Here is a 16,629-nt window from a genome sequence, read left to right on the forward strand (position 1 = left end):
TACTCCAAAAACATCCTTGGAGCAGAAAGAAAGAAACAAGTAGATTTATGTTATCAAGTAATTTTATTATAAATATGTACAGTATTAGCAGCTCAACTGTTTCAAACTCTTCCATTAAACAGCCTGTGATTCAGTCAGACGCTGCAGATAAAATTTGTTTATTTGTGTAAAGATAGCCCTTCACTAGACCTCGGGCTGACTTGTATATATAAAACTTTACTTTCATATATATTCTCATCTCTTTTACTGCTTGATTTTCTTTGTGCAACAATAGCAAGGCTGTTTCTATAGTCAATAATGCTTTTAGTTCCAAAGATGGTCTCCTGTTCACTTAAACAATTTAATCATAATAATAATTTGCCACCTTCCAGTAAAATCAAAAAGGTATTGCATGTATGTCATTTCACAAAAATAAAACTTGATATGACACATGAATTCAATAATTTCCTACTAATGTGTACAGTTCTGAAATAGAGGTGATGATTTCTTCAGGAGTGCATAAAAATGTTCTCTCTGAAGTCTCAGTCAGCTAGAGTGAAATCTTGCCAACTAGCACCCACGCGCCATTATTAATACATTCATCAATGAGATTGCCTGGTGATGATTGACAGGTCGGAGAGCTGGGTCCACCTCAAGCCCCAATGCTACGTCCCACCGAGGCCTTGTGGCGGCAGCGGCTGGCCAGGATGAGTTCAGGTTCTACATTTGTGCGTGGTCAGTCTCCGGCAGTTTGGTAAAAGCAAACATCTACTCTACTTTGTCCATTTCAGTCAGAACAGAGTAGCACACCTTCTGAATCAGCAAGCCGGATTTAGCTGAAAGAGGTGGAGACAGAAGAAATGTTATTGTAATTATTAGACTAAACATTGACACCAAATTGAGTTTAAGTTGACATCATTAGTGTTGAGTCCAAGCAAAGTACTCTGTAGCTGTGATATCTGGTCAAAGAAGTAGCTGTACTCGATTCAACCTGATTGAGCCATCTCTAGCAGTAAGGCCTGGAAGAAATTCCCAGGGTGCACTGCGGTTTTCAGAAGCAGACCTTTTTAGGTGGCTTCCTGGCAAAGAGTTAGAAGAATCACCTTTGGCATGTGTCCTGTTTGTAGTAAAGTTTTCATAAATAATATATTTTTTAATTTAGTTCTTGAGGGCTGACTGAACAAAAATGTAATGTCTAAAGACATTTTAATAATTTGAAGAAAGAAAATCTATTTTTTTTCTCATGTGGGACCATTAAAGAGTCAAATGTGACTTCCAATTCCTTGCACATGATTTAATGCACTAAAGGATATTAATGGATCCCTTTAAAACAATAGTGTTACATCTGGCCTGCAAATTATGATTTTGTTTCCTGATTAGTTTTACTGTAATTACTAAGTTATATTTATTTTTATGGAGTTTAATGTGACTGCCCCTTTAAGCTATCGTTAAATACCACACAGTCTCAAGCAGCATTACACTGTAGCAAAAATGGTTGGAAGAAAAAGTACAGAATAGCCCTTTTCAACCTTGACAGGAAAGGAAGGTGGGGGAAATCAGGAGATAAATGAGAGACACATGTGAGCTGGGGAAAACTAACAAAGACAGCACGGAGGAGAACAGAAAGAGGAGTGAGAGTAGCTAAAGGAGGCGATAACTGAAAGTTTAATCCAGTATTTGGATGTCTTTGCTCAAAAAAAGAAAAACAGCGACATATATAAAAGTAAACAGAGTGGCAGTATTTCCAAGAACCGGCTGGATTTCCTAGAAATCCCTGAGCAACAAAGTGCTGCTGGGAGTGTGCTGATCCCCGGAGAGGGTTTGGAAGAAGCCTGTTCAGCTGTCTCTGTGACCTGCTCGGATGTGACTGTGGACTTCCTCGTCTTCGTTGGACCTACACAAGTTAAGATAAGTCTCCTCTCCTGCAACTCTGCAGGCTTCCCCTGTTCTCCTGCCTCGGGTTAATGTGCATTACGTTTCATCTTCTACCCTCAGCCAAATTACATGTATTTTTGCACTGCCCCTTATACTGCTCATTGGCTCCTTGTACATTAGAGCTCCCCCGAAGACATGCACCTTATTCTCCTCTCTGGCGCCAAACACTTACTTTAAATATTTAGGATAAACCTACACTACAACACTACTAAACAACTTTGTTTTATGTGCCCAAAACCTGGCCAATGGCCAACAGGTCATTGAGTTTAAGACCTCTGCTTTTTAAAATCAACAAAGTTGGTTTTGATTTACGAAAACAGAGAGCGAATCCTGCGGCTCTCTTACCAATGAGGCTCCGTAGCCTCAGTGGCCTCTTATGGGCCGGAGTGTAGCAGCAAAGGTAGTAAACAGGCACTCCTGACAGGGCGATGCCGATGCCGATCAGAGAGTTGATGGTGTCACTGTAGAGCGGCACCACCACCAGGAAGACCGTGAGCAGACAGAAAATGATGGGGTAGATGAGACTGAGCTGAGGAAAGAAGAGATGAGATGATGGTCAGATATGTAAGAAATAAAAAGTTGTGTGTAAGTAGGTAAGCTTTTTTTCTAAAGCACCTTTTAAAAGACAATATCTCTGGTTCTGCGTCCTTACCTTTAGCGGTCTCTTTCTGTCTGGTTGCTTCCAGCGCAGATACAGTTGCCCCAAAATGGACAGACCAACAAAGAACCAGTAGCTGAAGCTGTAGTAGTTGATCAACCTGAAAACGTCTTCTACACACAGGTATATCAGAGCCATGATGCCCTGCAGAGACATACAAGAAACATTGTAAGTCAGACTGTGAGATGTGGGGACGTTTTTTTTCCAAAGATGCAACAGTGGGATTAAAGAAATGTAAACTAAACCATTAAACAACAGAAAATAAAAGATGGTGATAGCTGACTGACGTTGAAGAGCAGGGCGGGGACAGGAGTGTAGCGGTGGACGTGGATCATGCACAGATAGTCGGGCAGGTGGCCCTCTCTGGAGCCCACGAAGAACAGCCTTTTAGACACAGAAATGTGCAACAGAGCAGTGATGAGTGATGGACACAAGTGACGATGAGTGGGATGCTAATGACACAGGGATGAAGTGATGGCAAAAAATATTCACTCACCTGGAGGAAGCCAGGATGGAGGCGTTGAGTCCTCCGAAGCAGGAAAGAGCCACAGCGAAGGGAATAGTCCAGCTCATGACACCAAATACCTGGTCTGCAAACGTCTGGAAAGACGAGATTAAGTGATATAAAGCGGCACTATATGATTATATAAAGTAAAGTGATTTATTGACAATTATATGCACTTACCACTGCCACAGCATCGCTGTCTAAGATTACATTCATGGGGAGGATGGTGTAGTAAGCCACGTTGGTCAGAATGTAGATCACAGTGACTATAGGCATGGAAATAGCAATGGCCAGTGGCAGGTTCCTGTAGTTCACACAAACAAACAGCAGAGGGAAGCAAAGGAGATACAGAGACTTTAAATGTGAAGTGTGTGAGATTCAGGATTGCTCAGGAGTCTCTGGGTCCAGTGTAGAGCTACCCCATGGGTGAGGGGAGGATGGGGATTGTGGTACGTGGGGGGTCACTTAATTAGCCTGGAATCTCATGGAGAGGCTTGTGATCCGATCACATGAGTAGTCTTGCTTCATTTGATTAGTGTTTGGCTGTGTGAATAACACCAAAAGGCTCAAACACACATATACTTTCAGTGTGATCTTGGTTGTTTTCTTATTGATTTACATTTCAGGAAGTCAATGCCACAGGTGTTGATCAAATCACAGCAGAACTGGCATCCTGCAGCTTTTTTTATGACGCACTGGAGAGAAAGCATTTCCTTTGGTTTTATAGGAATACTCTCATGAGAGAGAACTGTGGCAAGTGTATAGGATGGATTAAATATTTAACTTTGAGTATAAAGACAACATATTCACAAATATAAAGAAAAATGTAAGAGCTAGTGTGTGTGTGTGATCTACCAGCACGAGGTAATACTCATTTAAAATCATTACATGACTCATCTATGTGTAGGGGGAAGTACACGATGGGAGGAGATCTGATTTAAGATATTGCATTTCTTGTAAGAATAATTTCCAGAGCTCAGAATACTTATATGCACAAATGTCAGTAATATCAGTTTTTGCTTGTTATCATTCCTACTGTTCAAACTGTCCATTAAGAGATCCCTTTCTAACATGCTTCCAATGTAAGTGATGGCGGACAAATTCCAGGAAATTTCATACAAATAAGAATTTAACTTTGACAATTTGAATCTTCAGCTAAAAGACTAAAGATTGATTAATTTGCTTGCATTTATGTGCTGGTCAAACACTCTTAAACACTCATAGTGGCACAGCTGGAGCAGTAAGAAATAGCTAAGTGTACACTTAGCTATTTCTTTCTTATTTCTTATAATCAAAGTAAATTATCCTCACCTCTCTGGGTTCTTGATCTCCTCCGTGACAAAGTTGAGGGTGTCCCATCCTGAGTAGGAGAACAGAGCTGAGTACAGAGCCAGAGCAATGTGTCCTGGATCCTCAGACGAGCCTTCAAAAAGGCCCTCGAAGTTCTGTGTGTGACCTGGAAAACACCAACACAATGATTTAATTTTAGACCGTAATTATGACCTTGAACTCATCATTTAAACCTGCATATGTTGTGTATAAAAGTCGTGTGTTTTTTAGCATCTAAGCATTTGGTTTTCTTAAAGTTAAGCTATTGTGGAAGGTTTCGGATCAAGAGAGAGAAGAGTTAGTGACCTTGTCCGATTTTCACCAGGCCAGTGATGATGACGGCGACGAGAGCGATGACTTTGGCGTACGTGAAGAAGTCCTGGACCCTGGTGCCCCACTTTACATAGGCACAGTTCACAAAGGTCAGCAAACCTAAGGTAAGTGGAAGCAACCAAAACACACAGAAACAAATAATTTAACAATCTCACTGGGTGACATTTGCTCTGTAAACTGAGTGTGTGCCAGCATTTTTCCGTGTACGATTTAAGGAAACGCTGCTGCTGACTCAAGCAGACTGGTCTGTTGTTTTTCAGACGAGGAAACAGCTGAGTGCAGCACATACAAAACACACACACACACACACACACACACACACACACACACACACACACACACACACACACACACAAGTTGTGAATGATTGAGGAAAAATGGTCTTAACTGATACTTTTTCCCTTATTGCCCTCCTTCACTTTGAGCAGCATGTTCTTTGGAAACATGTTGTATGCTTCTCTCTGTGTCTTATCTCTCTCTGGCCTCTTATCAACACGTGATCCATTGAAGTTCATAAACGTGCGTCAGGCACAGGATGTATTCAAGATTTGAATCAAATACCTGGAGATAAAAGCATTTCTTATTGTGTAAATCGTCCTCCTGGTAAGCACTGAATAAACAAACTCACCTGCAAGCCAGCTGAGTGGACGTATTTTATCTAAGTTCACCACGTCAAAGCGCTCCCACTCACGCGCCACACAGACCTCCACATCACCCAGTCATTTTAAGAAGAGACTAAAAAAGGATTACTTCACTGCCCCCTCCTCCACGTTGACCACCTTCATGCGCAGTGAGGGGACGAATAATAACACTATCACCTTCCACCACTTTGACAGGGAGAGGATCATAACAAGTCCCTTCCCAACAGGAGGCCAGGTCAAACACAACAAAACATACAGCTCCAGATGGAGGCAACCGGCGATGAGCGATAGAGAGGGAGACTTTGCCACACAGAAGTAGAGGCGTGGTGTGTTGACAGTGAAAGGTTAGAAGGGTGGGAGGTGTGAGATCGGGTTTAGGAGGACAGCTGACTACTAGTAGCGGAGGTCAAATATGGTCCAGATGTGAAATGAAATACAGATGTTGGAAAACTAATTCAGTTGCTCACTTCCTGTGAACTCACGTACGGGGGAGAGGCTCTGACATCCAGGACAACACAGGTGAATTACCTGAAAGTACAATAGTCCTCCCCAGTACCTTTAGATGATGAGCAAGAGGGTCATGTCTGAGATTTGTTTAAGCTTACTAAAAGTAGAACAAGTATGCGATTTGAAGCGTGGCTTCAGTTCCCAACTCAAATGTTTTAGCTAACAGGAAGTGTGTTTAGTTTGGTTTTAAGGTCTACTCCTGTGCTGAGCTGTAAATAGCCTGTTAGCCGCTCAGGTCAGAGTCTCTCCGCAGGACTTTACCTCACAGCTATCAGTCTTCTTCTCCTCTGAGCACTGCTTATCAGTGCAGAACGCAAGTGTGTATGTGTGTGTATTTAAGTGTGTGTTCATGGGTAGGTGGAGGAATGTGTAATACTTATTGCAAACTAGCACAATGTGTTTTTTTTATTTTGATTATCAGGGCTTGTCTGTAAGATATTAACTTAACAAGCTCTCTGTTTGAGTTTGTGGCTTCTTGTCTGGTTGCCTGAGTGTTGGTATTTCGTTGGGCTTGGTTGCCTCGGGAGCAGTTTTGTGTATTTCTTGTTAGTTTGATTAATTCAGTTTGTCAGCTTTGCTCTTTCTCAGTGCCATTGTGTTCTTGTTACTTTGGCAATCTGGGCCGCATCCATACACAATGGGTCACCTCTGCATTTATGAATGAATTCTTATTGTTCCAACATAAAAAAAAAAGAAGCTGTGACTCAAGTCCCCTCGTGCGAGACATCATGCTAATATTTCTAAATCTGAGATTGAGTAAAAGGGAGTTCAAGTAAATTGGTACTCAAGTTTTAGGATTCACTCAGTTCCTCTTTTGTATATCAGTGAGTCTTTCTGCTGCAGAGCTGCTGACTACAGCAATGGTGTCACCATTTTTTACTTCTCTAGTCTACAAAGCTCACATGCTCTCTTTCAGATGTGAAACTAACTGTGGCAGACATCATCTTTGTCTCTTTATATCACTCAAACATTGACACATCTTGGATTTTTGATTGTAAGATGTGTACTTACATATACAAGCAGCAGCCAGCATCCTGTTGGCCAAGTATGGAGCTATGCAGGTGGGGAATATGGGCTGCACCATGTAGTTGGAGAACGTGATGGCTATGACGGCCTGGCTGGTTGGCTCAATGATCAACAGCGACGTCCACAAGCGAATGAAGGCCAGGAAAGGCCCGAAGGCCTCCAGGATGTAGGCGTAGGAGGCCCCCGACTTGGTGATGGTGGTCCCCAGCTCGGCGTAGCACAGGGCCCCGAACACAGAGAAGATCCCTCCGATGGTCCACACCACCAAAGAGAGGCCGTATGAGGCGCTGTGGATGAGGACGCCCTTTGGTGAGACGAAGATCCCTGATCCAATCATGTTCCCCACAATCAGGCAGACCCCATTCAGGAGGGAGATCTCCTGCTTCAGCTTCATGGACTCTGGGCCTTCAGACTTTGTAGATGGTTTGCCACCATTGTTCGCCTCATGTGTTGGGGCAGGGCTGTAGGACGCCATTGTTCGTGGTTTGGTGGTTTATTGATTAGTAAAGTGAGAAACTGTTTTTCGAACAAGATAACAGTCGCAATTGGAGAGTTTTTCGCCTTGATGTGAGACTTAAGACTTAAACTTTACCACCCCCAGTTATCTATGATCCTCTCATGCCATCTGTGGAGGAAATGCAGGTCATATTAGTGATGCTGTTACCATGGAGACTGATTTGTCACAGCATACATACAGCAAATACTTGGGTTGTTGCAATCCTGTCCAAATTTAGTCAAACAACAACATATTTAGATGCCAAGGGCACTATGTGGGAACATAAAAAAAATCACATAATACCACACTAGTATGGACACTGTTGGATTTGAGAGCAGTTTTGTGGATTGGAGAGCCATTAGACCGCACAGCAAATGGCCTTTTAAGGTTGAGTGTATTGACAGAGAGAAGAGGGAGAGAAGCAAACATGCCACATGCCTGAAAACACCAGCTCTTCATTAGCAACCATACTAGCTGAGGAAGAATTACCGACTGAGACACACAAACATTTTGACTCATAGCTGTCCATTGATCCCCCCTACACACACACATGCAGAGTTTAGGTGTCAGCAGCACAGTGGCCGGTCACATGTTTTCCAAAGTTCACCATCCTCAGCATGTATGGAGTTTGATGATGAGACAGACACATTGAGGGCAGCCTGCTCACTGACATTTCTGCATGACCGGCTTCAATAGTTAATGTCGCTCTACGTTAATAGGCTCCACAATCTAACGTACACACACAAACTTACAAATTAACTGCCCTAAAATGAATGATCTATTAATGGAGTTTTGAATGAGATAGGGCAAAGATTGCTGTGATATTACATTAAGATGTTCAAGACAAATTGGCGATCTGCTGAGTTGAAACATTTGGGTGATTTAAGGGTGAAAAGATGTCCAAGCAGCCATAAGTTTGGTTGAAAAGGGAAAGTTTTTCAATGTGATTTCCTGAAAATCTGTATGTTTTCCTACTTTCTAAAAACTTTCACTTTTCAACCAAATATATCCAAGTTTAAACCCAGGAGACTTTTTACCTTCAATCCCCAAAACTGTCATCGGGGCTTGTTAAAGCATTTCTTTATGAGCAGAGCCAGACAGAGATGAATCAAATAACCAAGAACAGTCACTTAGACTAGGAAAATTGAGCTTCGAAACAGAAAGAACAATGAGGTGTGTTGATGTAAAAATTGATGCCAAGATAGTAAGCAGAAGACACCAAATAAGTAATTCAGTGGGAGAGATGTACTGTAGATTTAAAGCAGAAATTAAGGAATTAAAGACAAATATGACAGGTAAGAGTGACTGAAAGGTCCAGATACCTTGAGGCGGCAGCAGCAGATAAGCAACACGTGGGGTCAGAGAGTGACTGCAAAGGAGAAGGACAGTAGATTGAGTCTTCCTGCATGTGATCAAATGCATGCCACAGACACTGAAAGGTGAGGTTCTTACAGAAAAGAGAGTGCAAGGTCCAAAAGCTGCTGATAAGTAGTCCTTCATGAGTTACTCAAGGTTAGGAAAATCCTCTCGACTCAAGTGAATAGGGAAATGAGGAGTTTGAATTATATAGATGAAAGATGTCATTAAAACTCAGGGGACCTGGTTGGCAGGATGCAAGCTCCTACCTAACTTTATTTTGACATCTTCCTGTTGAAATAATAATTATAGGCTACATCTAAAAGCCTCTTCTAGTGAAAAAAATGATTTTAATTACTCACTTTTACATACAGTGCTAAGAGACAACAATACACACGTGCACTGACATTACAGGTTATAAATAATAAACGGGCTGCGTTGTAATTTGAATATGTCTATCTTGTATCAACAGCCTTGGTGAGTATATAGTCAAGTTTTTGGGGAGACTCACCTTCTCCAGCTCCGTGTGTGTGTCCTCCTGGGTGTCCAACTTGATCCCAAATAATGTAATGTCTACTGTAATTCACCTCTTTTAGCCAGCTCACCCTCTCATTGTTCTTTCTCTCTACTACAGTCAATAATAGGCCTCTTCGTGCGTCTTCCTCCTCGTCTTCACGCAGCTGTTTCCTCTGGTTTTGACTTTGCTTTGCAGTGTTCCTCCGCGCTCCTCAGCTGATCCACTTGGCTTTTATGTACTTGAGGTTTCTAGCGCTTTACTACCAAGGAAACGAGTCACACGAGGGGAGGGGAGAGGGGAACTTGATTGCCCCGCATTGTGTCTCCTGAGTGACTTATTACAGAATTGTAGGGTTTTAATGAAATTATCGCGCACTTCAAACAAGTGTTAGAATCGATAGAGGAACTGAACTATTAGCCTACGGCTAGCCTTGATAAATGGTCCAGTGAAAACAACAGCAAGACAACATGTTTAGAGATATCAATTCATAATGAGCAAATATTATAGTAGCCTAATACAACGCGACGAGTTGTAAATTCACTATTAGGTACAATGTCTATACTAATCAAATATTAATACGACTTATAGTAGGCATGAACGTGGGAAGTAATTGCACTTGTTTATGAGTAGTTTCATTTTATGTTATTTAGGCTCAACTAGCCTACATTTCAGTGGGAACTATATACTGTTTACGCCACTACATTTATTTGATAAACTTAATTACAGGTAACTTTACAGATTATTATTACAAAATATTATCAACAAATAAAATATGATATATTATTAATAATGAGCTACACAGCAGTACTATATAAAGTACTTCATTTCTGAAATGGGCCATTCTGTAATTAGTGGGATTATGTGTATTTTGTATTTTTAGGTAAAATTTTGAATGAAGGAATTGTACTTCTAGAGTATTTCTACACTATGGTATTGCTACGTTTACTTAGGCTAAGTAAATTATCTTAGTACTTCCACCACTGAGTATATATTAAATAAACACACACGGGGAAAGAAAAGATCAGCTGATGTTTATTATTTCTCTGCAGGATACAAATAATAATGTAATAATCGTGTCAGTGTAAAATATCACACGTTTGATGATGACCAAAATATGGACCATAGCTCCCTCTTGTGGATTTAGAAAATACTAAAACTAAATAATATAATAATGTATACTTTATTAATCCCGCAAGGGAAATTACAATGTTTTCAGTCTGTTAGAATACACATTACCCACAGGCCTGAAATACACACACACACACGCTCAGTACCTGTACATGCACTAATGGAGAGATGTCAGAGTGAGGGGGCTGTAGCTGACAATGGACAGGCACTCGACCAGTTGGGGGTTCAGTGCGTTGCTCAAGAGCATCTTGGCAGTACCGTCCACCACCATACTTTGGTCCTTATGGGGACTTGAACCAGTGACCCTCTGGTTCCCAATCCAATTCCCTACAGACTGAGCTACTGCCACCAAAGGGTGTAGAATTACAGTTTCTCATCATGAGAGAGAGAGAGAGAATTTAGTTTATTCTGACTTTATGTGTCCTTTAAAAAAAATTACTTAATTACTAACTATTTTTAAGCTCGACACAATTTTGTGACTCCTTAAAAAAGCAGAAGCCCTCTAGAAACAAAATGTTGAATGTCAGTAACACTTTTTAGTTGAATGGCAGCTGTAATTATCAAAATCAGTGGCCAATGTAGGAAAAAACAACTTCTTTGTCTTCCAACTGGGTGTTGATTTTTCATTAATTGTAGGCTAAATATGCAAATTACATGACCTTTAACACCTCAAAAAACTTTTGTCCTTATTGCTGAAAATGATTGATCTACAGAGAGTTGATTGATGCATATTGATGATGATAAATATCTTGCATGTGATCAGAGTCAGCAACCATCTCCATCACACCTGTGGACTTTTTGTATTCACGTCCACCTCCCTGCTCCTTTCTCAAACTGAAAACTATTTAAATGACTTTCTTTGATTGAGACACGTCCCTTGTCGCCCACAAACGCATGTGGACAAACTTCTCACACATGGCTCCTTTCACTCCTTTTGTCCCGCTCCCTGCTCTGAGCATTCTTTTTCTTGGTTACCGGTTGTCATGGTTTCAGGAGCCCCTGTAGGCTAAAAACTGGAGGGATTAAAGGCAGCCATTTTGGGGACAGCTGGGCCAGGTTGGTCCCTATTGCCCCCTGTCCCGCTCCCAGTCACTCTGGGGGGAAGAGGGGTGGCATTGTGTGAGGATTAGAGCTTCCTGTGTGTCAGCTCATTACATGGGGTGGGAGGATGGGGGGGGAGTACAGGGGTGAGGGGGTGAGCAGAAAGAGTGAGGGAGAGAAATGAAAGAGAAAATGAGAGTGCGTATGAAAGAGCGTATGACACAGAGAGGGGAGGGAAAGGCAAGGGGGGGAGGTGGCGGCCTCTACAGCTGCACCCTCAATCACACTCATACAGGCTCTGATTATCCTTTTCACACACACACACACACACACACACACACACACACACACACACACACACACACACACTAGTGGAGAACTGAAACATATTAAAAGACATTGAGGGCAAAAAAGGCAGAATTAGTAGACAGCTAGCCCAGCGTCCCAGACAAAGGATCCCAGATCCAGACACACAGAGCTGGAACAAACAAGCCAAAACTGACCAACAGCATACATGCAGGCACACAGAATAGGAGTCATGCAAACAGAATACATAAACAGATAAATGATTTCACAAAGACATAAACTGAATCCAGACAAAAAAACACCACAGACTAGCAACAAACAGGTCTCTTCTTCACATCGTTTTATTTATCTTCTTTACATCACATGGGAGGCATGGGAACATATTTTGTCATTGCTACAAAGAAGAGTTTACAAAGCATACAAATACTAAAATGGGCAAAGCAGGAATGCAGTGAGTGCAGACAGTTTCTGCAGGAGCATAAAACTCTCAAGTGCTTTGAGAGAGGAGAGCAGGGGAAAGAGGGGGGAAAGGAAAGATAAAGGAGGGAGAATTATAACGCACAGGGCTCACCCTTGTTGGTTTGACCCTGCAGATAGCATCAACAACAAGAAAAAAACTTACAATCATCAGTATGAATAAGGTAATGTTACCGCTATAAGTACAGGGAGTGTTCACAGAAGTACTGATAATCTAACACAATCATTGCCATCATTATCATCGTGGTTATCATTACTAACGGGTTTGTTTAAGATCTTTCGGCAGCACAGGACACAGTGCAACTCACAGTGCAACTCAGCACATCAGAAACATGCATTCAGCAGCATGGCATTACAAAAAGGAAAGAGAATGTAACAATAAAAAGGCATAAAATGTAACCGCAGCTTATATTTACAAACATCGGCCATTACTAATTTGGCCTGTTTTGGTATGGAGTTCATCTTGTAAAATGCTGGATCGTCCCTCTTATTCAAATCAGCTTATACAGTATGTGCTGAAATAGGTGTCAGCAAAGAAAGCGCAAACAATTAATTCTCATTGTGACAATTCTGTGAAGTGTGTAAGATAAGGCCTCACTGTGGTCTTTGAAATACAAAAATACATAGCTAAAGTACTACATTCACAAATCTCTTGCAATGTTACTACAATACAAACTATATCTATCTGCCTAATACCAAAGGTAAACATGAATTTGAATTAATAACTCTAGAAAACAAATCTCTTTCTATTAAAAAAATACATTCCCTTGTCAGGACCCTTTTTTAAAGACTGACTGCAGCCACTTAACGATACTAACTCTACACAGTAGTGTCCATAGACTCGCCCGCCACACTAGGAACAACACTGATTGGTAGAGGATCTGTGCTGTCATCTTTCTCAGAGGATTTAGCCAATCCTTGCTTTTCCTCCTGCTGTCCCGGTTTCTTATTGGCTGAATGTGAGCTGTGATCCTCCACAATGTCAGTGTCATTGGTTTGAGCCTTGGAGGGGGTATTGGTCAATGCTCCAGGATGAGTTTTCATATGGCCCTGTTGATGGGACACACAACACAATAGTAATTCACTCACAAGCCCAGAAGGACAAAAATGTATTACTACTTTAATATCTTCAGATTACAACATAAAAATCCACAATATCGTCAACCCTTACCTTAAGTCCGCTACGGCTGGCGTATGCTTTTCCACACTGGGAGCAGCTGTAGGGTTTGTCAGGGCGAGGAGGCTGGGTGTTCAGTGCTGGTGCTGGGACAGAGGGCTCTGGGTCCTCTGAAGGCTTTTCTTGCACACTGTAACCTTCCTCCATTGGAGCATCCTTCTCTGGCTCTGGGTCCAACACTAACAAATGCTCTATGGGTGTGGTGGTCTCACTCTTGCCTTTGCTTTGAGCAGCATCTCTCTCTTGTGCCTCCTGTGGTACACTGCCACAGGCCTCTTGTGCTTCAGCGATAGCTTTGGGGCTGGCTGGTGGTGTGAGTGCAGGTGAGGGATTTGCATCTGGGGGTTTGGGGTTAGAATCAGAAATTGTGGTGGGTTCGTCTGTGGAGCAGGCTTCGTCATTATTAACCCCTGTATGCAGCGTATCATTTTCTACTTCAGGCTTTGAAACACAGAGGGATAGAGGGGTGTCATCTGCCTCTGCGTCTCCATTCACTACAGCTGAATGAGAACTAGCTAAGGGTGCTTTGAAAGGGCTGGTGCTGCCCAAGTCAGCATGTGTCTCCTCTTCAGAGTATATGGAGCTGTTCATGGGGCTACCATCAGCTAGGGTGTTGTCTCCCAGGTGCAGGGGGTCCTCGGCTCCCACTGAGGGAGGATTATGGGTCAGGGGTGAGCTAACACTGGGTGTTGAGCCCTCTAATTCCTCTGTCTTCACAGAAGTGGTCTCAGCAGTTGTGGATTTCTTAATAGTGGACCCTGAGTTGAGAGCATCAATTGGAGACTTGGAGCTTTTTGTTAAGGCCAGAGGAAGAAGTTGTTGGGCTATAGATGGGGAGTTATTCTCACGCTCATACATGACAGCATTCTCCATTTCTGTGGCATCTTCAGAAGGCATATCTTCGTCAGGTGGTATTTGCCCTCCTAGGTGCAAGCGGATATGGTGCTGAAGAACCAAGGCATTGGTGAACTTGCGTGGGCACAATGGGCAGGAGTTCAAGGCACGGGAGTTGGCCGGTCTTGCACGGTGAGTGGCCAAGTGGGCTCTGAGGCTGCCTTTAGTGGAGAAGGAACGACCACACAGCTTACAAGGGAATGGCCGCTCTCCCAGATGTGTGGCCTGGTGCAAACGCAGAGCTCTGGGGCAGCTGAGGACACGCAGACACACTCCACACTGATTAGCAGCCTGGGCGGTAGGCAGAGAATGGGTAGTCATGGTAGTTGTAGTGCCAGAACCTGAGACTCCCTGGCTGGTCATTAGTCCAACAGCATTGGCACTTGGACTCAGGCCAAGAGCAGCCAACATTTCCCTGCGATAGGCACTGGAGGGGGTGGACAAGTCATGACCGTGTGTGTCCCCATTTGCTTCAGCAGCTGATTGTGAGGAAGCAGAGGAAGAAGAGGCACCTCCCTGTGGCCGTCTTTCAAGCTTCTGTACCAGGCGCTGCAACTTGGAGGTGTCTGAGGTCTGGGTAGAGGTGGTGGGCGAGGATGAAGAGGGGGAGGAGGTTGATGGTTTGGGAAAAGGTGGAAAGGGGAAGGGTAGCTGATGATGCGAAGTAAGGTGGGAGGCGGATGGGTGGCCTGGGGGCCGGAGAAGTGCAAGGTGATGAGGGGATGTACCTCCAGGGAAGAGAATCTTAGGCAGGTGGGCCAGTTGGGAGTATGGGGAGGTTGTATGGAGGGAGGAGTGTGGAGGTGTGTTTTCATCAAATCGCTGCTGCTTTGCTCCTTTGAACTGGCTGCCCATGGAAGAGGAGGAAGACGAGGACGAAGAGGAAGGCAGCCCAGTGCTAGATGCGCTGGCAGCAGCTGCAGCCGAGGCTCTGTTCAGCTGAAGCAGTGAATGGGCTGTGGACAGCAACGCCATGTCCACCGAGGGGGGCAGAGGTAGAGAGGAAGGCGAGGGCCGAGTGGACGCACCAGACAAGAATCCTAATGCCATGTTCTCTGTCATCCCGGGAATACTTCCTTTCACTCCATTAAATGGCTCGTCATCATCAGCCCGCCGTTTTCTCCTTCTCTGTATCGGACCAGGAGCACTCTGTGTTTGCTCTGACAGTGCTGGGGGCAGCAGGGAGAGGGACAGCTCTGGGTTCTGCTCTCTGTGTCGCAGGAAATGGGCTTTTAGGTTCCCTCTGGTTGTAAAACGGCTCAAGCAGACTGGACACTGGTAGGGCCTTTCACCTGTATGTGACCTCAGATGGATCTGGAGTGATGAATCGCTGCTTAACACCTTGCCACAAAAACGGCACGCATGTTGAGGGCGTCCTGATGAGGAGGCAGAGCCCAAGGAGGAGCTGGGCTGTAGTTCCTGGGAATGGCTGGTGGTAGGAAGGGGAGGGGTGGGGAAACTGATACTATTGCTATGACCAAATGAAGAGGTGTTGGATGATTTCTCATGGAGGTAGCGCGGAGGTAGGCCCAATGACAAGGACAGAGGGTGTAGGGAGGCAACAGAGGAGCTGATAGTGGATGAAATAGATGAGGAAGAGGTAGAGGAGCATGGAGCTCTACTGCCCTTGACATGTGAAGCACCTGATTTGGAGACAGATGGCTGGGGGAAGAGGGAAGACGGAAGACCAGTCAAAAGAGATGAGGCTGTGGTTACTGGTGTGGCAGTGGAGGGGTGTGTTGGTGACGAAGATGCTGCTCCTGTGGTCTTCTGGTTGCTGTCTGCACCATTGGCCTGTGTGTTATTATCTTGGCCAAAGACCGCGCCTCCAAGCCTGAGAACGTGCCTACAGATCTCCTCTGTTATCTGCATCTGGTGGATTTGCCTCTGCTGTAAAACCCTCAGCTCCTCTAAGAGTACTGCCAGGGTTGGTGACACCTGGATCTGTCCATGCTGCCCTGGAGAGCTGGAGGCCTGCTGATGACTTGGACTGGAGCTGTCACGGTGAGGCGGCACACACTGAGAAGAGGAAGAGGAGGAGGAAGAGAAGGAGGTAGTAGTGGTGGCTGAGCTGCCTATTGGTGGGGAGGTCATGGTGGAGTGAGAATTTCCTTGGTGGGACAGGCTGTGGGAACCTGAGGTTTGACCCAGGGGAGGAGGTGAGTGAGTCTGGGATGACAGCGAGGGGTGAGGAAAGTCTGGGGAGAGTGAAGAGTGGGTGTTTGGGAGGGAGATGGTAAAGGGGGCAATGTAGCTGGGCCAGTGGGGAGGAGGCGAGCTCTCGCTGGGCAAGGAGGGCGCGTGGAGCCCACCAGGGGATGGGC

At 44.1% G+C, this 16,629-nt stretch overlaps 1 protein-coding gene across 2 annotated transcripts; it reads right to left on the minus strand.

The window, feature by feature from the left end:
- Nucleotides 1-50: 50 nt before the first annotated feature.
- On the minus strand, nt 51-9,597 carry slc7a7 (solute carrier family 7 member 7). Of its 2 annotated transcripts, XM_078275808.1 has the most exons (11): nt 9,277-9,597; nt 8,732-8,778; nt 6,899-7,538; nt 4,713-4,838; nt 4,389-4,533; nt 3,258-3,381; nt 3,069-3,172; nt 2,860-2,956; nt 2,567-2,716; nt 2,260-2,443; nt 51-815 (listed from the first exon to the last, which is right to left on the minus strand). In XM_078275808.1, exons 3-11 carry the CDS (start codon nt 7,386-7,388, stop codon nt 748-750), a joined length of 1,488 nt encoding a protein of 495 aa, XP_078131934.1. In that variant the 5' UTR covers nt 7,389-7,538; nt 8,732-8,778; nt 9,277-9,597; the 3' UTR covers nt 51-747. The 2 variants fall into 2 exon arrangements, with proteins under 2 accessions (XP_078131934.1, XP_078131933.1); XM_078275807.1 differs by lacking the exon at nt 8,732-8,778.
- Between the last annotated feature and the right edge of the window lie 7,032 nt (nt 9,598-16,629).

The sequence above is a fragment of the Sander vitreus genome, chromosome 19, assembly GCF_031162955.1.
Source record: "Sander vitreus isolate 19-12246 chromosome 19, sanVit1, whole genome shotgun sequence".
Taxonomy (NCBI): domain Eukaryota; kingdom Metazoa; phylum Chordata; class Actinopteri; order Perciformes; family Percidae; genus Sander; species Sander vitreus.